This window comes from Adelges cooleyi, unplaced genomic scaffold (assembly GCF_023614345.1).
Source record: "Adelges cooleyi isolate 19-005CV unplaced genomic scaffold, UGA_ACOO_1.1 ACOO_flye_CR_arks_rails_tigmint_CR_PRNA_30, whole genome shotgun sequence".
In the NCBI taxonomy this organism is placed as follows: domain Eukaryota; kingdom Metazoa; phylum Arthropoda; class Insecta; order Hemiptera; family Adelgidae; genus Adelges; species Adelges cooleyi.
The window spans coordinates 23,554,175-23,579,041 of record NW_026095971.1 but is presented as its reverse complement, the minus strand read 5'-3'; the positions used below and the strand labels follow the sequence as shown (position 1 = coordinate 23,579,041).

The 24,867-nt window shown below is 29.2% G+C and overlaps 1 protein-coding gene across 2 annotated transcripts in view; it reads left to right on the top strand.

Annotated features, from left to right (window-relative positions):
- Positions 1–3,250: 3,250 nt before the first annotated feature.
- The window catches only part of LOC126839133 (uncharacterized), a 28,932-nt gene continuing 7,315 nt past the window's right edge, over positions 3,251–24,867 (top strand). Inside the window, exons 1-12 of one of the 2 annotated variants that reach the window (XM_050574208.1) lie at positions 3,251–3,388; positions 4,795–4,864; positions 4,941–4,970; positions 5,059–5,121; positions 7,072–7,140; positions 7,505–7,534; positions 7,750–7,779; positions 7,857–7,883; positions 8,025–8,075; positions 8,803–8,829; positions 9,185–9,271; positions 9,673–10,058. In XM_050574208.1, coding sequence (XP_050430165.1) covers positions 4,801–4,864; positions 4,941–4,970; positions 5,059–5,121; positions 7,072–7,140; positions 7,505–7,534; positions 7,750–7,779; positions 7,857–7,883; positions 8,025–8,075; positions 8,803–8,829; positions 9,185–9,271; positions 9,673–9,884 — 690 coding nt within the window. In that variant the 5' untranslated portion in view covers positions 3,251–3,388; positions 4,795–4,800 and the 3' untranslated portion in view covers positions 9,885–10,058. Of the gene's footprint in view, positions 3,389–4,794; positions 4,865–4,940; positions 4,971–5,058; positions 5,122–7,071; positions 7,141–7,504; positions 7,535–7,749; positions 7,780–7,856; positions 7,884–8,024; positions 8,076–8,802; positions 8,830–9,184; positions 9,272–9,672; positions 10,059–24,867 lie in introns of those variants that run through there. The other variant, XM_050574207.1, reaches the window with a different exon arrangement.

The following is a 24,867-nucleotide window of genomic DNA, read 5'->3' as shown; positions in this document are numbered from 1 at the left end:
GGTGATCCACTTGTCGTGAATTACATTACAATAAATTACAACATATTACAAGTAACGCTTTTTTGTTAATACTTTTTCGGTTATGTGCCAGTTCTAACACATGAAAATGTCAAAAACGAGTAATCTTAAACATAGAATTTGTATACCAACAAAGCTGTAATATACAAGATGGATAATTCAATAAAAAACGGTTTGATATTTTGTAACATGAACAAATCAGTATCGTTCTAAAGATTTCATCCCTTCTCTTTCAAAATCGAGAAAAACATTATAAAAATGTACTTATAATTATTTTAAGTTTGTAAATATATTGCATTTTGTGTAATATTTTTTTTTTGCTTCAATTAGTAGTTTAACTATAAAAATTCGTCTTTACAAAAATCAAAGTAAAAAAAACATATTTTGGCACAAGTGCGCATCCTTGCACGCGTTTTTCATTGTTTGCATACAATATAACCTTATGGTTTTTGCGTATACATCAAAATGACAGAGAAACTGTTAAAGCTAGTATGTTTAGGTAGCTAAAGTTCAAATAATAGTTTTTACATAGTTCTAGGGAAACAAACCTGCTAAATACACAGCCAACAAGATTATAGTATCCAACTTAATGTATTGTTTAGCATAACACTTATCAAATGTATTGCTCATAAGAAATGAGGGTACAAAAGGTATAGTTAATTATAGGAATAAATTATAACAGACTAATGACAAACCCTTATTTTATCAACCCCGAAAAACACAAGAAACTGTTTTATTTTACATAATTTTTTTTATATTGTTTTTGAAGCCGAGGTCATGGTTAAGTTAAATTGTGAAGAACCCTAATCGTCTCCATTTTTAAACTAAAAATTAATTTTTAAGTAAATAATTGTTAATAGGTAAAAATGTTTTTTCGATATCAGTGACCATTGGACAACTATTACTTACTCACATACTACTACTCACTCATTTACCTATAATATCTTCCTACTGTGCTTAGAAGGGACTGTACCGGTTTGAACTTGCTATCCATAAATTCGCATCGAAGCGTTTATTTAAGAATTATTTTATCACTTTTAGTTATAATAATTCCTGTTAACATGTGAACTCCCTCTCCCCACTTTTCCTCGCCCTAACTGTACTGGCTTTTTTTTTCGAAAAATGTTAACGAGCACAACAATTATTTTCTAACGTTTACAGATTTCTTTAACCTGAGGCCTCAAGTTTTATGGTTTTTTTTAAAGTTTGCTCTAAAGTTTGATTTTATGAAACCTTAGAATACCTAAAAATATCTACATCTGGTCATGAATATTGTTACTATATTTTTAGCTTCGATGCAAAGCGAGAAGGTATTGGTTTTACTCTGATGTGTGTTTTTTTTTATCTGTATACACTTTTGGGGGGTAAAAGTTGAAAAAGTTTAATTCTTCACAGACGAAAGTTGAAAAAATAAAACCGTACGAGTTTTTAAGTTAGAACTTTTACTGGCTATAATTTCGAGAAAAAGAGTCGGATCGAGTTGAAATGTATAAGAAATAACTATTTGGTATACCCGCACACGTCAGTTGTGTCAAACTTTAACTATACCCATTTCCCACCCCCCTAGGGGGGCACAAGTTTTTTTGTTTTTAGCCGTAATTTTAAAACTTTTGACTTTAAGTTTTTACAAATTCAATTTTTTTTATTTACAAATGAGCATCAAAGCGTTAATTTGAAAGTGATTTTATCCGAGAGGACTAGTACAGTAGAGTATTGGCATAATGTATTCAAAGCAATGAAGAAACGGCGAGGTCACAGGTCTACAAGAATTATTATAAATAAAAGTGATAAAATTGAATAAAATCGCTTTCAAATAAACGCTTTGATGCTCATTTGTAAATACAGAACCTTAATTTAAAACTTTCTTACTTTGCTAGTTATACTGTGCTTGGTTTGGACTGTACTGACTTGAAAATACTAACTACCGATTTGCATCGAAGCGTTTTTTCGAAAGTGATTTTATCACTTTCAGATTTAAAAGTTCCTGTAAACCTGTGACCTCCCCGTCCTCACTATGCCCTGACCCAACTATGCTCCGTCCCCACTATGCCCCGACCCCACTGTACTGGTTTTTTTTAAAATTCATATTAAAAAAAATCTTATATGGGTTAATCATTACTTTTTAAATAATTGTGTATTCACTTTCTTAAACGGATACGTGTGTAGTAAGCAGGAGGTATACATATCAAAAGTAAATATATATGACATATATTTTATTTTAAACTTAAACTGATCATTCATTAAGGATAATAAAATAGATCGTTTTTTTAAATAATTGTAATTTTTAGTTTTTTTTAAATTATTTACAATTAATTAGTTTGGAAACTATAATGTGTCGAATAACATTTAAATGGATATAATATACATTTTAATCAAATATTATTTAAACTTCATAGAAACAGTTTTATTAATGTATGACGCAAATGGCAATGTAATTTGTATAACAACAGACCGTTCATATTTCTAAAAAACACCAAAAACGGGTAAAATATATATTTAGTAAAAAACAATTTGGTTAGCGTTGTACAAAAAAATTGTCCAATATTTCAAATATTTCCCATATTATTAGAACCAAATAAGCTAAGTTGTTAAATGTATTATTACATAGATCTTCAGGTCAGAGTATCGTTGATGAATAAGTTTCATAAAAATAAACCCGTTTAAATAATAAAATATATTAGGCACAAGATGTACCTTGTGAGAGCTATAAATTTAAGTAAATAAGTCACTCCTCTTAAAATTCAAAGTAGGTCCAACTTAAAGTCTGTTTATTAAAGAATCACAATAGATTTGTAGTTGGAATAAATAATTTACATTTGTTCCTGTAATAATTTAGTTGGGACAATTATTTATTTAGTTGTTCCCGCTAGAAATTGATCGTGTCCCTATATTATCTCATATTTTAAGTAGGACAATATTTAACAGATATTATTCAAACTTTATAGAAACAGTTTTGTTAAAGTATGACGCAAATGGCAATGTTATTTGTATAACAAGAGACCGTTCATGTTTCTAAAAAGCACTATAGCCGGGTAAAATATATATCTGAGTACATTCAGATTGTATTGAAAAGAAACCCGTTCAAATAACAAAATATATTAGACACAAGATTGCCTCCGTTTGCCAACACCAGCGACCGCACGGTGCTGCAGATGATTCATCGTACCGAGCAGCAGCTGATACCACATCACCGTTGTTCTCTACCGTTCAACCGTGTTTTTGCTTGATTTTATTGGTTTTTTTCTGTACACCGTTTTCCTTTTGTTTTAAGCAAAACCGTTTTGTATTAGAGCAATAATCACATTCGACCGTTCCGAGTTTCACTGTACAGTCCACAACACTGAACCGACCGACTACCAGAGCGACCGATGTAAATATTATTGCATGATTGTATATTTTTAGTTTTAAGTTAGTTATATTGTTATAGCGAGCTGGCCAGTGGTGAGAACTTATTGTATAGTATTCTTTGTTTTTTAATAGCAGTTCTTTGCATGAGTTAAATACCGTGTTATATATTTGTACATACTTACTATACAGTTTTCCTTTTAACGAACATTGTTTGGTCTTTCGAACCAATGATTATTTTTTTAGTATTAAGTCTTCCCAAGTGGTTGATCCACTGGTTATGAGTTTTTTTTTTTGAGTTGGTCGTATAATTCTGTGGCATGGTGGAGCAAGAAGGGCCAATGTCACTTTTTGCAACTTTCGGAAAATGAGCTTTGAAGTTTTTATTTTCCATTAGGCTCTGTGTTAATTTTTTCTCATCAAACTCTTCGTGAGTAATTCATTTTTTGACCTCAGAGTGTGATTTTTTCACAGTATATAAAGAATGATTCAATTTTTTCAATTAGCGAACTAACTCGCTCCGCGATACCAACGCGCGCCGCCAGGTCTTGTGACACACTTGTTGTGTACAGCGTGTGCCCAAGTGAGTATATACAAATATATACCACGGTATTTAAAATTGTTTTTCGTTTGATCGCCAAAAATACATTTTTAACACTAAGAACATGCAAAAATAAGTTTCTTTTTACTTTGACTTAAATTTTTAAAAAAAATATTAGTCATTTTTCAAATGAAAAAAAAAATTGATTATAAAACTAAAAAGCATTTAATATAATTTATCGTTTCTTTGATAATTGAATACACATTAAAAATCAAATATAAAAAAATAAAAATATTTTGTCAAAAATGCCTTATTTAGCATAATGATTAAGATTTTTTCTTTATAATTTAAAAACATTTTATCTGCCCCAAGTCAAAAATGCCTTATTTAGCATAATGATTAAGATTTTCCATTATAATTTAAAAACATTTTATCTGTACAAAGATGAAAAAAAAAATATACTTTTGTAGAGAACTAAATTTTGCATAATATGCGAGCACAGTTTTTTATTTTTAACATTTTTCTGTGATCGCCAAAAACAAAATTCCAAATAAAAACATGCTGAAACAATACAAAACATAGTGTAACCTAACTTTTTTATATAATGCAATTTAAATAAATGACGCAAACTTTGTTTTTTATTTATTTTCATTAGAGTGGAATAACACCAATTTTGGTTAAATAAAGTACCATGTAGGTTAGACTAATGTGTTGCTATCCAAAAAAATTAGTTAGTGATCTAGGAGATGTAGGTCTAATAAAATTTTTGTTATATATATGAATATATTTATCTTATTTAAATTGCTTCAAAAAACCATAACCTTCTTATCTCCGAACCAAAAACAATTGTGACCAATATCAAATGTATATTTCTTTATTATTATTCGCAGATAAAAATGAAAATCTTCTGTTTATTAGTAACTTTTCTATTCCTTGTGGATATTTTCGCAAATGATTATGGTAATTATTTTATTTTCACAGTTATACAAATAAAATCTTTCAATTTAAAAAAAATCAATATTTCACTTTATTGCAGATGATTACTTGTATAGTGTTTACATAACAAGTCAGTAACATTTATATTAAAAAAAAAATGTTTATTAATTTTTTAAATCCACTGTTTTTATATGTATTTTTTAAATTTTCTATCACAGCTGGAGCCATCAAACAAGCTTCTACTCTAAATGATTTAAGTGTAGGAAATAGAGCTAGAAAAAGTAAGATATTATATTTAAAATATTATACTAATATATTATATAGAAGCTTTGTTATATGTACCTAATTGTCAAGTTATTAGTAAGTTAAAAATTACAATTTTTTTCATTAGTTAAGAAAAGTGTACCAGATATGTAGAGCAGTGTACAGAACAGTATCCAGCGATACGGTAGTGGCGTGGAACTATGTAAAAAAAATAGCGAAGCGTCCACCGCCGTTTATACTAGGGTTGCGACTAATATTCGGATTTTGCGGATATCCGGATAATTCGGATACGGATATCCGAAATCCAGATAATTTCGGATATCCGGATAATTGATCAACTATCCGGATAACCGAAACTATCCGGATAGTTTCGGATATCAAATAATATTTCAATTATCCGTAGAACCAAAACTATCCAAATAGTTAAAAATTATCCGTATAGTTTCGGATATTCATTTAATTTTTAACCAGCCGAATATATTTTTTTGAGTACTCAAATTTATGTATTTTTTGAAACTTTTACGGGTTGAAATATCACGTGGATGATTTTCAGATATATCCGTGTCAGTGGTTATTAACCGGCAGCGGAACAGTCGTGACAACCCTGAGGATGGACTCTGCAAAGAGTCCGAATAGTCGGTTAACAACCACTGACACGAATATATCTAAAAATCATTCATGTGATAGTAAAATTTAATAAGGTGCCATTATTTTATTATTCGGTATGTTTAAAAACAATGTATATTATTAAGATATATTTGTCTCATAAAAATGAAATGAATATCCGAAGCTATCCGGATAATTTTTAACTATCCGGATATGACTATCCGGATATCCGAAACTATCCGGATTTCGGATATCCGTATCCGAATTATCCGGACAATTCGGATATCCGAATATCCGGATAGGCCCAACCCTAGTTTATACTACACACAAAGTATCGCAATCCCATTAAACGCGTTAAAATTTGATCAAAAATGTTGCGCCTTTTTTGTGATTAAATAGCTAAACAAAATTGGTTTTATGAGATATCATTAGATTGGAAAAGTTGTGTAGATCTGGTATTTCAAATAAACATATATATTGGTCGAATACTTTCTTAGTTACAAGCAAAATAGTACAACACTTCTGAGGTCTCCAGACAGTTGTTTTATCAAATATTTTATGATAAATTTATAATGAACCACGCGTTACAGACAGTATAATAAAATAAAATAAAATAAATAAAAAATTTAATTTTTCTCATTTTTTCAATTCTATATTCTGTAATAACGAGTGAGTACTCTGTGTCATTTCTATTTAAATGTATAAACAAAACTACTGTTATCCCAACAAATACCCTTCATTAACTAAGTGTAAATGGTCACAAAGTAAAAAAAAATTTCAAAATAAGTCTTAAAATATATATGTAATATAATATAGTAACTATGTAAATACCATAATGTAATAAATGTATTATACATCGTTGCCAACAAACAAAAATCTGTCTACATGTTTTTCAACCAGTCATGAAAATAAGTAATTTTACTTTACTTGGCTGGAGGTCGAAGTTTGTTTTCCTGCAATAGTTTTCCTACTATGTTCTAATAATAAAATGTATTTACTAGTTCGGAAGTAGAAAAACAAACTTCGACTTCCGTAATAAATTAATTTAGTTATTCTTATGACTGGTAATACATATTATAAAACAATATGGTAGTTCCTATGTTATACCATGTATTTTAAGGATTATGTTGACAATTATTATTTTTTACCTATCTACCATTTATACTGAGTTAACGAAGTGTTTTTGTACATAAGCTGTTTCTAATAATTGAATCTGAAACTAAATTAAATGGGAGTAACGTTAAGTTAAATGGCTACTGCTCAAAGCCGAGTTCAATATTATTCTAAACATTTTAATGGTACCTAATTTTATTATATTTCAATATTTTAATATAGACAAAATCTTCATTTGTTTATTCTAGATCGATTGGAGCATCTGATCGAAACATTGGTTGATAATTCTTATAACGGCCTAGACTACAAGGACTTCTGTAAACATAATTATAATAATAATAATAATAAAACAAATTAAGACAAGAGTAGAAAAAAATATTAGAAAATTGCATGCAATTGATGAGTGTTATTAATATCATATGTTTCACCGTAATTTGAATAGATGCTTTATGAAAAAATACTGATGTTAGTTCTATCAACCTCGTCGGATTAATATGTTTTATTCTCATCACCTAAACCGCATGAACTCAGCCATTACAGTTCATAACGATTTCCCAGTCTATATAATATTATAGTTTTTTCTACTTTGACCTTCGTCTATTAATTTATAATTAAATAATGTAATAATCTATTATAGCAAGTCGAATTCAATATCATTAATTTATGTAATATCATTTCCAGGCAAAATTAATTTTTTGATCGCTGTACCGGGTAATAGTTTTTGTTGAATTTTATGAAAATATTTCCAATATTTCATTTCTATTAAATTTTCTAAAAAGACGCTTATTGTATTGAATATACAGTGGAGCATATTTCTTCCGAGTTACTAATCCACGTGTTTCATCTACCTTAAAATTCGTCTTCCTGTTCATAGTAGAAAATAAAATACAATGCAATATCATTAATTAATGTGTTGTTAATTTCAGATCAAACAGATATTGTCTCGGAAATAGCGGGTAATAATTTTCATTGCACTTAATGGACAATTGTTTTGATATTCTCTATGCACATAAGAGTTTTGTTTAAATTTCAGATGAAATAGACAAAGAGGGATTGAAAAGTAACCATATTTTTATATTTTATATTTTTAACACTTCGATAAGAATCATATCTACTTATTCCCAAAAACTATTAAGACATATCTGTTTTAATCTTAAAAAATATGTAGGTACATTTAAATTGTTTTTGTTTTACATTTTAGAAGCCATTTATTACCTTCGAAATCTGATACAAGACATAGAAAGTATAATAAGTAAATATAAAATTTCAAAAAAATAGTTACATATTTTTGTAGTTTTAAACAAAAAATAAACGTAAAACCTCAAGTCATATAGCTATACATATGTTTTATGTTTAAACTTTAAGGAATCATTTGAAATATAATTTAAATCGTTTATTTATACATCTCTATACGATATAAATTAACATTTATACAAAAATATTTTACCATAGCTAATATTGATCTACTTAACTTCAGTTAATAGAGTGAATGTATAAAATATGGTTCACGGTATTTTTCCCGAATCGAAATTCCCGAATGACTTATTTCCCGAATGCCTTTTTCACGACTGTTATTGTTCCCGAAATGGGAAAAAGAAATTAAAGAAAAAAGCGCGATATTAACAAAATTGTACATCACTGATCTATTATCGTACGACAGGTCATCTAGTAATTTGGAACTCGCTCGATACGCTCGCTCGGCTCCGTCGTTTCGCTCCGCTAAACCAAAAATATCCTAGGTTTGCAGGCTACAGTCTAGGAGAAGATCACAGGTTTAAAGAAAAGTCGGTTTAAAACGCACAATATTGTTTTGTAAAATGTAAGTAATAAATATTTTCATAACAAGCATCGGGTATACGTACTTTCCGGAAAAAGGTCATACGGGAATTTTGATTAGGGAAAAAGGTCGGATACTATAAAGGTATGAACCTTGTTTTATTGACTGCTTAATGATTTAATGTTTGATTTATTTATTACAGGATGTGTATTTTCTGTATTTAAAGAAGGTAATTAAGAATATTTCGATAGCTTAAAATAGCCTTTAAACCTTATTTTAGAGTTGATATTTGGTACAATTTATTTATTTAATGTTTTATGTCAAATAATAATTATTTTATTAAACTAAAATTATTGTTGAGGAGAGAGAGAGAGAGAGTGTGTGATGATAGTGTTAATGTGTAATACATTCTTTGAATTTCAAGTACAGGAAGAATACATTTGTTGAGTTTCAAAATGGTTGTACAAAAAGTTAGTTACAGTACTTTGTAATGTAATGCAATAAATGTTTTTAAAGAGCTACTAAAATATTATTGATTTTTATTATTTCTTCGCAATACAGTTATTTAATAATTATTGTCATAGATTTGGGAACATTAGAAGAGCTCGCAGACGAACGGAGAGATTTTGTTGTTCCTGCTATAATAAGGATAATGAGACGTCGTTTATCAGGTAAATATTATTATAGAGCTGTAAAGTGTTTGAATGCTATCAATATTATATGAGCTGGTGAAAATGAAAGTGCCGTAAGTCAAATTTAAAAAAATCATACTCTAAGAGAGAGCACCACCTATAATGTTGTTATTTAATACAAAGCTATTAAAGCTATTTTATAAGAACAAGGATAAAAATGAATTAATTTTTTAACAATTAACCAAGTAAATTATAACTACTAACAAGTACTTTTATGTAATACAAATAGCTTGGCTGTACAATACGGATACCATGCTTATTGTATTATTTTATGACTTCATATAAACTAATAAAATATTTGTGTGCTAGATCACAAAGAAAAGTAGTAAATAGTAAACTAATATCACTAAATTAAAAAACAAAATTTTCAAATTTTTTAGATGGAACTTTGAATCATGAAGCCTATTTATTACCTCAATGTCGTTTGCTAGGATTATACTTGAGTACACAATTACCACATTTATACATAAAAGAAGTTGAGATTGACTTGACTTACCGTAAATGTATCTTAATCGATAATACTAAAGGCAAAATGAGATTGGACGTCTACGAGTCCAACCACATCGAACATTTTGAACGTCTACCATTATAATTTAAAACCTGTATATGTTAGAAAAACACTGGCATCTATATTCTGTTCATTCCATGTTATATTATAATTTATCTTATTATTATCATTAAATGCAATATAAAATTGTAAAATATTATACATATATACGCTGGCGGATAATGAACCGTCGGTGGATTTTCTCAATAGCATATTCCACATAATACAATTTTTGTAAGTAAAGTTTTGTAATGTCTATTTCTGTTTTATTTCATGTCTATCAAAATATAATTAATAATCACTGATAAAGTAAAGATGTATATTTTTATCTAATCTATTCCAACTATTTATTTCTGCTTCTAAATCCTTTCCTTATATGTATACCTTGATTAAATGACTGTGCAAAATTGGATGACAGGTTCATCGTTTATATTTCTAATAGATAATTCATCTTAATGGTTATTATATAGAGATTTGAAGTTAGATGTAACATAACCTAAAGGGAAATTTCAAATTTTTTTGCACCACATTATTGTGTACTAAATTCCATATTTGTAAAATTGTTTATGTGGATGTGTATTGATTTAGAAAAGGGTTTTTTTGTGGGCCACTACTCATGTTTTGTTATTTACATTGCTACTAAATTCATATTCAATTTTTGCGGATTAACGGTAATGTATTTTTTTTACAATTGTTTATCTCATTGGGTTATATATTTCAACTTATTATGAAAGAGTTCAAGTTGGTCTAGCTGTGACATTATAACCGATAAACGTTTCGGAATAATATTAACTTCATTGTTTCGGTTTGGTGAATTTGTGATAATTATGGATGTGTCCTCAAAAATTGTAAGTAATATAAACAAACTCCTAAAACAGAGGCTCATAACAAACGCATTAAATATTACAAAAAATCTGGGTACATAGACTGTTATTATGAATTTGTATGTGTATTATTATTGTTACTCGTATGTTATTCCATATCTATAAGATTTAGGGTAAATAATACACTTGCACATTTTATACAACGCAAGTTCAATGTATAAAATAATATCTAACACATTATCAATAAGAAGCCCAAAATTGGGCCTCTGAATATAGAATTTCGTACACGTTGAAAAAAAACCGTTCTATTCTTGAAAATTGTTCTAGATACAAAAAAATGAAATATTATTAAATATTTAAATATTTATTAGATGTATCATGAATGCACAGAACTTGCAAATATTTTCAGTCATAAGCGGCTTATAATTGTCTTGATCACTTTCATTGAGCATAATGCAATTATGCAATTGATGACTTTGATTTATGATTATTATTATTTTTGCAAATTAATTTTTTTTGTGTCTTAAATAAATACTACTTAAATATTCTTTGGAGTTTAAACATTAAATAAAACTATTTAAACCTTAATTTTGTTGTAATACTATACATACATATAGTATCAGAGTGCGAGTAGTAATTATAATCAAGTATTTAACACAAATAAAGTTATTACAATAACAGATATATTATACATAGAATATATACAACACAGTGAAACAATAATACACTAGTAATATGTATAAGCTGAATAGAAATACTGAGCCCCGAGCCCTTAGATCAAATGCTATTTATATTAACTCACAAGGTTGCACGCGTCTACAGATACACGTGTGCTTACAAAAACAACTTTGTTTTTCTATAACATTTCCTGGTTAACAACTACGTATTTTTATTATACAGATAAACAACATATTTATATATTGTGAAATACTTCCTGATATATAGAATATTAATTATTATTCCAACACACTCCCTTAATTAATATTTTCTTAACACTATATTAATCTTCTGTGATCCTCTTCACGCCTATGATTGACCGTAACTTTTCAAGTCTGTCCTTGGCTAATGGCTTCGTGAAGATGTCAGCTAGTTGGTTTTCTGTTTCTTTGTACTGCAGTTCAAATACACCTTCTTCAAACTTCTCCCGAATGAAATGATAACGAACATCAATATGTTTTGACCTCTTGTGAAAAACTGCATTCTAACGAATAGTACTTTGATTATCTATATACAAAAAAGGTTTATACAATTCCTTATTCATTAGTTAATTCAGTTAACAATCTTTTAAACCAAATTAAACTTCTTATCGATTCGCAGCTAGCGACGAACTCAGATTCAGTTGAACTCAGAGTAACTGATGCTTGACGTTGTGAATTCCACCCTATTTTACAAGGTCCCGCAACAAATAAATGTCCCGAAGTAGATCTTCGTGTTTGAATGTCGCCGGCATAGTCCGAATCGCTGTAGACACTCAACAATAAATTATCATCTGATTTATAACACAAACCATAATCTAATGTATGTTTAACATAACGCATTATACGCTTGACCATTTGCCAGTGTGCATTTGTAGGTTTTGCAAGAAAACGACTTGCATAATTAACTGCAAACGCTAAATCCGGTCTTGTTACTTGTGACAGAAATAACAGTGACCCTACTGCTTGTCTATAAAAATTATTACCTGGCTGTAATACCTGCGTATCTGTGTTATCGAATGACGTGTCTGTTCGAGATATGGGGACAGAAACTTCTTTAGCATTATTCATATTAAATCTTTCAATAATATTATTTGCATACTTGGCCTGATGAATGAATAATGAACCATCATTTTGTTTCTCTATTGACATACCTAGGAAATTATTTAAATCTCCTTGTGTGATTTGAAACTCTTGTTGTAAACTTGAAATGAGTTCTTGTGATTTTGCAATACTGTTTGAAGCAATTAAACCATCATCGACGAATATAGCTAAAATAACTATTTCATTATTATCATGATTTATATACACACATGGATCTGAATCAGTTGGATTAAGATTATATTTTTCTAGAAAACGTCTAAATCTAAAATTCCAATTTCTTGGTGATTGTTTTAATCCGTACAAAGACTTACGTAATCTACATACTCTACCCGAGTTGTCATTAAAACCCAATGGTTGATCCATGTAAATTTCTTCATCTAATTCTCCATGAAGAAATGCCGTTTTCACGTCGAATTGTTTGAGTTCAAGTTTCTTAGCCGCAGAAACCGCTAATATTGTACGTATGCTTTCATATCGGCATACTGGACTAAAAACTTCTCCAAAATCCACGCCTGGTTTTTGTCTTGACCCGTTAACCACCAAACGCGCCTTAAATCTCTCGACTTGACCATTTACATTGTACTTATTTTTAAATACCCACATATTGTTTAAAACACTTTTATTTATCGGTCTGTCGACAAGTTCCCACGTTTTATTTTCAATTAATGACTTAAGCTCGTCATTCATTGCTTCTTCCCACTTATTTGCATACTCACTGTTTATCGCTTCATAATAGTTAACTGGTTCTGATATACTTAGCATGCACCGATACCTTACCGGTTTTTGTAATTGGCTGCGGTCTCGTAAACTGTACCCATGAGTGTTCGTGACTATAGGTATGGTTACCGTTTCCTCGTTTTGAACTGGTTTTTCATTCACGACTTGTTCCTTCTCGTCGTCAACCTGTGTAACACTTTCGCTTATGCTAATTTCATTTGTATTTATTATTTCCTTAGTGAATATAACGTCCCGGCAATCATTTACCGTTTTCGTATCATTAAAATAAACCCTGTACCCGCGCTTGTGAATAGAATATCCAACGAAAATACCGCTTCTAGACTTGGCATCTAACTTTTGACGTTTTTCCTTGGGTACATGTACATACACTTTAGTTCCAAAAACTCTTAAGTGATTTATGTCAGGCAATTTATTATAATACAACTCATATGGATTTTTATTATTAATTGAGCTTTTACCTGTGAGATTCAAAGTATAATTAGCGTATGATATACTTTCTGCCCATAATGATAAATCCATATTTCTGGAATATAAAATTTATCGACCAGCCTCCACCAACGTACGATTTTCGCGTTCCGAAGAACTCTGTTGTGGTGTGTAGGCTATTGTTTTCTGATGACGGATTCCATACTTGTTTAATATTCCTAAAACCTGTTTATTAACAAACTCTCCGCCGTTGTCCGAACGTATTGCTATTATTTTATTACCTGTTTCATTTTTAAAACATTTAATAAACAATTCAAGTTTGTCTTTAACTTCATTTTTATGTTTTAAGAAATATACAGTTCTAAAGTGTGAAAAATCATCTTTAAAAACAAGATAATATTTTGACCCACCTAGAGAATCTGTCTGGAAAGGTCCACAAAGATCAGTAAATATTAATTCTCCCACTTTTTGTGATTTGTCCGTACGACTTTGAAATGATTTTCTACTATGTTTACCCTTAATACATGCCTCGCATGTGAAGTTATTGTCACTCTCCACCTTAATATTATGTTTAAGTAAACAACATCTTACGTAACCAATGTTTTGATGTGCCATACGTTCGTGCCACAATGTTAATGAACCCGCTACTACGGCCGTTGCTTCTGGCTGCATATCGTTGACGAAACCCGTTTTGTTAATTGGCTGGTTCTGTATTCTAATATTAACATTATACAAGCCGTTTTTGCGTACCGCTTCACAAATGATCTTGTTGTTTAGTAAGAATACACATTTTTTATTATCTGATCTCATGATCATGCCCTTGTCCAACGTAGAACCAACACTGAATAAATTATATTTTAGTTCAGGTACATAATAAACATTAGTCATAAAATTACTATACTGATTATTTCTAACATAACATATAATATTTATTTGACCAGAACCTTGCGCATATAAAATAGTGCCATCGCCTATTTTCACTTTAATTGGCGGTTTAAATTGATTATAATGAACATACCAATTTTTATGTCCCGTCATATGATTAGTAGCACCAGAGTCTAGACACCAGTTATCCGATTCCTGTTCTGTGAATAACAGTTCACCGTAAAAAACTTGTCCTATTTCACTTGATTGTGACGAATTTCCCTTGGCATCGTCTTGGTCCTTTTTATAACTCCTGCAGTCCCTTTTGAAATGACCGCCCTTTTTGCAATAAAAACAGGGTCCTATATTTTTAGTACCCACATTTGGATTCCCAACTTTCCGTTCACCAAATTTTTCACCGCCTGTCTTTTTAGAAATATTCTTCTGGAACTTTCTAACAGTTAAAGCATTATTTTCTTCTACAGATTCAACTACCGAACTCATTCTCGACTCCTCAATAAGTAACCGAGATGTTAGTTCATTTAAATTCTTACTTTTTAGCTGCATTGAGTCCCATGCACTGTAAAAATGTTTATACTCCGATGGCAAGGTCATTAGAATTTTCGTCATAAGCATAGACTCTGTGACTGGTTGTCCCATCAAACTAAGTTGATTCTGTAGGTTTTGCAATTTGGTAATATGCGTCGACATATCGTCAGCCGAGTCCTTTACGTAACTGAAAAATGCATGTTGTATTAAATGTATACTCGCCTCGTTCTTCTGCTCATAGACAGCGAGTAATTTTGTCCACATTTCATACGATGTTTTACAGTTAATCAGGTATTGCATTGGACCGTTGTCAACCGATGTTACTATCAGTTTTTGGCATTTGGAGTCAGCACGTTGCCAATATAATAGATCCTCTTTATATCTTTTCTGGGCGTCAGCTTCTTTGCTTGTTAGCACTGGTTTTGTATACTCTCCTGTAATTAAACTACCCAACTCATATGAAGTTAGTATTACCTTCATCTGAAATTTCCAAAGTGTCCAACCTTCAATATTGCATAGCTTGGCAATCTTTATTGATTCTTCCATATCAATAGATCACGTACTTGTATAGTACCCTTGAACGACTTTGATAAATGTATATCCAATATACACTTCGTCAGGTGCTGCTTAATTACTATAATTCACTTACTTGGTGATCTTCAAAAAAAATTGTGTTCTTCAAATACTTGACTCTCGATGTCCGGTGTGCCTTTGACTTGAAGGAAAGGAATTAGAAGCAGAAATAAATAGTTAGAAAAGATTAGAACAAAAATACATCTTTACTTTATCAGTAATTATTAATTATATTGGTAGACATAAAACAGAAATAGACATTACAAAAATGTACTTACGAAAATTTTATTATGTGGAATATGCTATTGAGAAAATCCATCGACGGTTCATTACCCGCCAGCGTATATGTATAGTATTTTACAATTTTATAATGCATATAGTGATAATAATAAGATAAATTATAATATAACATGGAATGAACAGAATATAGATGCCAGTGTTTTTCTAACATATACAGGTTTTAAATTATAATGGTAGACGTTCAAAATGTTCGATGTAGGTGGACTCGTAGACGTCCAATCTCAATTTGTCTTCAATAATATCGATTAAGATACATTTACGGTAAGTTAAGTCAATCTCAACTTCTTTTATGTATAAATGTGGTAATTGTGTACTCAAGTATAATCCTAGCAAACGACATTGAGGTAATAAATAGGCTTCATGATTCAAAGTTCTATCTAAAAAATTTGAAAATTTTGTTTTTTAATTTAGTGATATTAGTTTACTATTTACTACTTTTCTTTGTGTTTAGCACACAACTATTTTTTTTGTTAATACGAAGTTATAAAATAATAAAATAAGCATGGTATCCGTTTTGTACAGCCGAGCTATTTGTGTAAGAATGTGATAGAAGTTATAATTTTTTTGGTTAATTGTTAACAATTAAAATCATTTTAATCCTTGATCTTATTAAATAACTTATACATAAATATGGGCCGATGAAAATAAAAGTGGCGTAAGGCACTTTTAAGTTGTTTTAAGGAATAACATTAGAATATAATAATATTTACCTAATATATGGCGCTCAACTTGACTTACTCCACTGACTAAATGACTCTTATAGAGTATGATTATTTAAAAATTTGACTTACGGCACTTTAATTTTCATCAGCTCATATAATATTAATAGCATTCAAAAACTTTACACCTCTATAATAACATTTAAAGCAGGAACAACCATTCTTCTTCTCTCGTCTGCGAGCTCTTCTAATGTTCCCAAATCTATGACAATAATTATTAAATAACTGTATTGCGAAGAAATAATAAAAATCAATAATATTTTAGTAGCTCTTTAAAAACATTTATTGCATTACATTACAAAGTACTGTAACTAACTTTTTGTACAACCATTTTGAAACTCAACAAATGTATTCTTCCTGTACTTGAAATTCAAAGAATGTATTACACATTAACACTATCATCACACACTCTCTCTCTCTCTCTCCTCAACAATAATTTTAGTTTAATAAAATAATTATTATTTGACATAAAACATTAAATAAATAAATTGTACCAAATATCAACTCTAAAATAAGGTTTAAAGGCTATTTTAAGCTATCGAAATATTCTTAATTACCTTCTTTAAATACAGAAAATACACATCCTGTAATAAATAAATCAAACATTAAATCATTAAGCAGTCAATAAAACAAGGTTCATACCTTTATAGTATCCGACCTTTTTCCCTAATCAAAATTCCCGTATGACTTTTTTCCGGAAAGTCCGTATACCCGATGCTTGTAATGAAAATATTTATTACTTACATTTTACAAAACAATATTATGCGTTTTAAACCGACTTTTCTTTAAACCTGTGATCTTCACCTAGACTGTAGCCTGCAAACCTAGGATATTTTTGGTTTAGCGGAGCGAAACGACGGAGCCGAGCGAGCGTATCGAGCGAGTTCCAAATTACTAGGTGACCTGCCGTACGATAATAGATCAGCAATATAAGGTGTGATGTACAATTTTGTTAATATCGCGCTTTTTTCTTAGATTTCTTTTTCCCATTTCGGGAACAATAACAATCGCAAGAAAGGCATTTAGGAAAAATACCGTGTACCATATTTTATACATTCATTCTATTAACTGAATTTAAGTAGTTTTATATTAGCTATGGTAAAATATTATTGTATAAATATTAATTTATATCTTATAGAGATGTATAAATAAACGATTTAAATTATATTTCAAATGATTCTTAAAAGTTTAAACATAAAACATATGTATAGCTATATGACTTGAGGTTTTACGTTTATTTTTTGTTTAAAACTACAAAAATATGTAACTATTTTTTTGAAATATATATTTACTTATTATACTTTCTATGTCTTGTATCATATTTCGAAGGTAATACTGGCTTCTAAAATGTAAAATAAAACAAATTTAAATGTACCTACATATTTTAGCTTCGGTGCGGAGCTGAGAAGGTATTGTTTTTACAATGATGTGTTTTTATTTTTATTTTTTTTCATTTTTTATTTTTGTGACTAGACAGTCTTGTAAACCGCTGAACCGATTTCTTCATGTAGCAACATTATAGATCAAAAATCATACCTTAAAGGTAATTTATTTGGCTAAAAATTAAAAAACGTTACCTTTTCTTCATCAAAATTCAGAAAAAACCCAATTTTTCTACTTATATATACGATGCTCTATAACTTTTTAAAAATAGTCTAAAAAGTATCAAATTTATATGAACTATTCTTTAAACATGGTACTATCGATAAACATTAACTAACCAAAAAAATGTCATAAACCCTTTCCCCTAGAAGGGATAGATTTTTTGTTCTTTATTTCACTTTTTCATTCAAAGTTTTTGAAATTTAGACCTAAAAACTAGACATACAATTTTCTCAAAAATCTGTGGGGAAATTTTTTTTTCATTAAGGAAAACCCCCAAAAATAGGGTAAATTTACTTTTTGGCCGTAGTCATTTCCTAGGTTGCTATGTATGAGTGAATCAACATATTTTCATTATATTGTTAATTACGATATATGGGTAACTATGACAGTACATTTTTATAGACAGACGATCAACCCTTATCCTATTCACCCTGCACAAGACTAAATATTAAATTTCAAAAACATTATTGCTGGTCCCACGATATCTTATAAACCGCTATAACTGGTTTGAACATATTATCCACAGATACGCATCCAAGCGTTTATTTAAAAGTGATTTTATCACTGTCAGTTATAATCAAATCTGTTGGCCTGTGACCTCTGTGTCCCCACTATGCCCCGACCCCACTGTACTGGCTTTTTTAAGATTGAAACAGATATGTCATATTAGTATCTGGAAAAAAGTGGATATGATTCTTTTCAAAGTGTTAAAAAAATGAAATATAAAAGTATTGTTACTTTCCAATTCCTCTGTGTCTATTTCATCTGAAATTTAAACAAAACTCTTATGTGCATAGAGAATATCAAAACAATTGTCCATTAAGTGCAATGAAAATTATTACCCGCTATTTCCGAGACAATATCTATTTGGTCTGAAATTAACAACACTTTATTAATGATATTGCATTTTATTTTCTATTCTACTATGAACAGGAAGACGAATATTAAGGTAGATAAAACACATGGATTAGTAACTCGGAAGAATATGCTCCACTGTATATGCAATACAATAAGAGTCTTTTTGGAAAATTTAATAGAAATGAAACATAGGAAATATTTTCATAAAATTCAACAAAAACTATTACCCGGTACAGCGATCAATAAATTAGCTTTGCCTGTAATTGACATTACATAAATTAATGATATTCAGTTAGACTAGCCATAATAGATTATTACATTATATAATTATAAATTAATAGACGAAGGTCAAAGTAGAAAAAACTATAATATTATATAGACTGGGAAATCGTTATGAAATGTAATGGCAGAGTTCATGCGGTTTAGGTGATGAGAATAAAACATATTAATCCGACGAGGTTGTTAGAACTAACATCAGTATTTTTTCATAAAGCATCTATTCAAATTACGGTGAAACATATGATATTAATAACACTCATCAATTGCATGCAATTTTCTAATATTTTTTTCTACTCTTGTCTTAAATTTTTTTTTTTTTTATTATTATAATTATGTTTACAGAAGTCCTTGTAGTCTAGGTCGTTATACGAATTATCAACCATTGTCTCAATCAGATGCTCCAATCGATCTAGAATAAATAATGAAGATTTTGGCTATAATAAAATATTGAAATATAATAAAATTAGGTACCATTAAAATGTTTAGAATAATATTGAACCCGACTTTGAGCAGTAGCCATTTAACTTAACGTTTCTTCAATTTAATTTAGTTTCAGATTCAATTACTAGAAATAGCTTATGTACAAAAACACTTCGTTAACTCAGTGTAAATGGTCGCTAGATCAACATAATCCTTAAAATACATGATATAATAAAGGAACTAATTAAATACCATAATGTTATATAATATGTACTACCAGTCATAAGAAAAACTAAATTAATTTTCTACGGAAGTCAAAGTTTGTTTTCCTACTTCCGACCTAGTAAATATAGCTTTTGTTATAATTAGAATATAGTAGGATAACTATTGTAGGAAAACTTACTTCGACCTCCGGCCAAGTAAAGTTAAATTACTTATTTTCATGAATGGTTTAACATGTAGACAGATTTTTGTTTGTTGGCAACGATGTATAATGTATTTATTAAATTATGGTATTTACATAATTACTATATTACATTACATATTATATGACTTATTTTGAATTTTTTTTTATTTAGCGACCATTTACACTTAGTTAACGAAGGGTATTTGTTGGGACATCAGTAGTTTTTTTTATACATTTAAGTAGTGAAATGACACAGAGTACTCACTCGTTATTACAGAATATAGAATTGAAAAAATGAGAAAAATTAAATTTTTATTTATTTTATTTTATTTTATAATACTGTCTAAGTTTCATAAAAAGAAACCCGTTTAAACAACAAAATATATTAGGCACAAGATGTACCTTATGAGAGCTATAAATTTAAGTAAATAAGTCACTCCTCTTAAAATTCAAAGTAGGTCCAACTAAAAGTCTGTGTATTAAAGGGTCACAATAGATTTGTAGTTGGAATAAAAAATTTACATTTGTTCCTGTAATAATTTAGTTGGGACAATTATTTATTTAGTTGTTCCCGCTAGAAATTGATCGTGTCCCTATATTATCCCATATTCTAACTAGGACAATATTTAACAGATATTATTCAAACTTTATAGAAACAGTTTTATTAAAGTATGACGCAATTGGCAATGTTATTTGTATAACAACAGACCCTTCATATTTCTAAAAAACACCAAAAACGGGTAAAATATATATTTAGTAAAAAACAATTTGGTTAGCGTTGTACAAAAAAATTGTCCAATATTTGAAATATTTCCCATATTATTAGAACCAAAAAAGCCAAGTTGTTAAATGTATTATTACATAGATCCTCAGGTCAGAGTATCGTTGATGAATAAGTTTCCTAAAAAGAAACCCGTTTAAACAACAAAATATATTAGGCACAAGATGTACCTTGTGAGAGCTATAAATTTAAGTAAATAAGTCACTCCTCTTAAAATTCAAAGTAGGTCCAACTAAAAGTCTGTGTATTAAAGGGTCACAATAGATTTGTAGTTGGAATAAAAAATTTACATTTGTTCCTGTAATAATTTAGTTGGGACAATTATTTATTTAGTTGTTCCCGCTAGAAATTGATCGTGTCCCTATATTATCCCATATTCTAACTAGGACAATATTTAACAGATATTATTCAAACTTTATAGAAACAGTTTTATTAAAGTATGACGCAATTGGCAATGTTATTTGTATAACAACAGACCCTTCATATTTCTAAAAAACACCAAAAACGGGTAAAATATATATTTAGTAAAAAACAATTTGGTTAGCGTTGTACAAAAAAATTGTCCAATATTTGAAATATTTCCCATATTATTAGAACCAAATAAGCCAAGTTGTTAAATGTATTATTACATAGATCCTCAGGTCAGAGTATCGTTGATGAATAAGTTTCCTAAAAAGAAACCCGTTTAAACAACAAAATATATTAGGCACAAGATGTGCCTTGTGAGAGCTATAAATTTAAGTAAATAAGTCACTCCTCTTAAAATTCAAAGTAGGTCCAACTAAAAGTCTGTGTATTAAAGGGTCACAATAAATTTGTAGTTGGAATAAAAAATTTACATTTGTTCCTGTAATAATTTAGTTGGGACAATTATTTATTTAGTTGTTCCCGCTAGAAATTGATCGTGTCCCTATATTATCCCATATTCTAAGTAGGACAATATTTAACAGATATTATTCAAACTTTATAGAAACAGTTTTATTAAAGTATGACGCAATTGGCAATGTTATTTGTATAACAACAGACCCTTCATATTTCTAAAAAACACCAAAAACGGGTAAAATATATATTTAGTAAAAAACAATTTGGTTAGCGTTGTACAAAAAAATTGTCCAATATTTGAAATATTTCCCATATTATTAGAACCAAATAAGCCAAGTTGTTAAATGTATTATTACATAGATCCTCAGGTCAGAGTATCGTTGATGAATAAGTTTCCTAAAAAGAAACCCGTTTAAACAACAAAATATATTAGGCACAAGATGTGCCTTGTGAGAGCTATAAATTTAAGTAAATAAGTCACTCCTCTTAAAATTCAAAGTAGGTCCAACTAAAAGTCTGTGTATTAAAGGGTCAAAATAAATTTGTAGTTGGAATAAATAATTTACATTTGTTCCTGTAATAATTTAGTTGGGACAATTATTTATTTAGTTGTTCCCGCTAGAAATTGATCGTGTCCCTATATTATCCCATATTTTAAGTAGGACAATATTTAACAGATATTATTAAACTTTATAGAAACAGTTTTGTTAAAGTATGACGCAAATGGCAATGTTATTTGTATAACACCAGACCGTTCATGTTTCTAAAAAGCACTATAGCCGGGTAAAATATATATTTAGTAAAAAACAATTTTGGTTAGCGTTGTACAAAAAAATTGTCCAATATTTCAAATATTTCCCATATTATTAGAACCAAATAAGTCAAGTTGTTAAATGTATTATTACATAGAGCCTCAGGTCAGAGTATCGTTGATGAATAAGTTTCATAAAAAGAAACCCGTTTAAACAACAAAATATATTAGGCACAAGATGTGCCTTGTGAGAGCTATAAATTTAAGTAAATAAGTCACTCCTCTTAAAATTCAAAGTAGGTCCAACTAAAAGTCTGTTTATTAAAGGGTCAAAATAAATTTGTAGTTGGAATAAATAATTCACATTTGTTCCTGTAATAATTTAGTTGGGACAATTATTTATTTAGTTGTTCCCGCTAGAAATTGATCGTGTCCCTATATTATCCCATATTTTAAGTAGGACAATATTTAACAGATATTATTCAAACTTTATAGAAACAGTTTTGTTAAAGTATGACGCAAATGGCAATGTTATTTGTATAACAACAGACCGTTCATATTTCTAAAAAACACCAAAAACGGGTAAAATATATATTTAGTAAAAAACAATTTGGTTAGCGTTGTACAAAAAAATTGTCCAATATTTCAAATATTTCCCATATTATTAGAACCAAATAAGTCAAGTTGTTAAATGTATTATTACATAGAGCCACAGGTCAGAGTATCGTTGATGAATAAGTTTCATAAAAAGAAACCCGTTTAAATAACAAAATATATTAGGCACAAGATGTGCCTTGTGAGAGCTATAAATTTAAGTAAATAAGTCACTCCTCTTAAAATTCAAAGTAGGTCCAACTAAAAGTCTGTTTATTAAAGGGTCAAAATAAATTTGTAGTTGGAATAAATAATTCACATTTGTTCCTGTAATAATTTAGTTTGGACAATTATTTATTTAGTTGTTCCCGCTAGAAATTGATCGTGTCCCTATATTATCCCACATTTTAAGTAGGACAATATTTAACAGATATTATTAAAACTTTATAGAAACAGTATTGTTAAAGTATGACGCAAATGGCAATGTTATTTGTATAACACCAGACCGTTCATGTTTCTAAAAAGCACTATAGCCGGGTAAAATATATATTTAGTAAAAAACAATTTGGTTAGCGTTGTACAAAAAAATTGTCCAATATTTCAAATAATTCCCATATTATTAGAACCAAATAAGTCAAGTTGTTAAATGTATTATTACATAGAGCCACAGGCCAGAGTATCGTTGATGAATAAGTTTCATAAAAAGAAACCCGTTTAAATAACAAAATATATTAGGCACAAGATGTGCCTTGTGAGAGCTATAAATTTAAGTAAATAAGTCACTCCTCTTAAAATTCAAAGTAGGTCCAACTAAAAGTCTGTTTATTAAAGGGTCAAAATAAATTTGTAGTTGGAATAAATAATTCACATTTGTTTCGTAATAATTTAGTTGGGACAATTATTTATTTAGTTGTTCCCGCTAGAAATTGGTCGTGTCCCTATATTATCCCATATTTTAAGTAGGACAATTTTAACAGATATTATTCAAACTTTATAGAAACAGTATTGTTAAAGTATGACGCAAATGGCAATGTTATTTGTATAACAACAGACCGTTCATGTTTCTAAAAAGCACTATAGCCGGGTAAAATATATATTTAGTAAAAAACAATTTTGGTTAGCGTTGTACAAAAAAATTGTCCAATATTTCAAATATTTCGGATACTATTAGAACCAAATAAGTCAAGTTGTTAAATGTATTATTACATAGAGCCACAGGTCAGAGTATCGTTGATGAATAAGTTTCATAAAAAGAAACCCGTTTAAATAACAAAATATATTAGGCACAAGATGTACCTTATGAGAGCTATAAATTTAAGTAAATAAGTCACTCCTCTTAAAATTCAAAGTAGGTCCAACTAAAAGTCTGTTTATTAAAGGGTCAAAATAAATTTTTAGTTGGAATAAATAATTCACATTTGTTCCTGTAATAATTTAGTTTGGACAATTATGTATTTAGTTGTTTCCGCTAGAAATTGATCGTGTCCCTATATTATCCCACATTTTAAGTAGGACAATATTTAACAGATATTATTAAAACTTTATAGAAACAGTATTGTTGAAGTATGACGCAAATGGCAATGTTATTTGTATAACACCAGACCGTTCATGTTTCTAAAAAGCACTATAGCCGGGTAAAATATATATCTGAGTATATTCAGATTGTATTAAAAGAAACCTGTTCAAATAACAAAATATGTTAGACACAAGATTGCCTCTG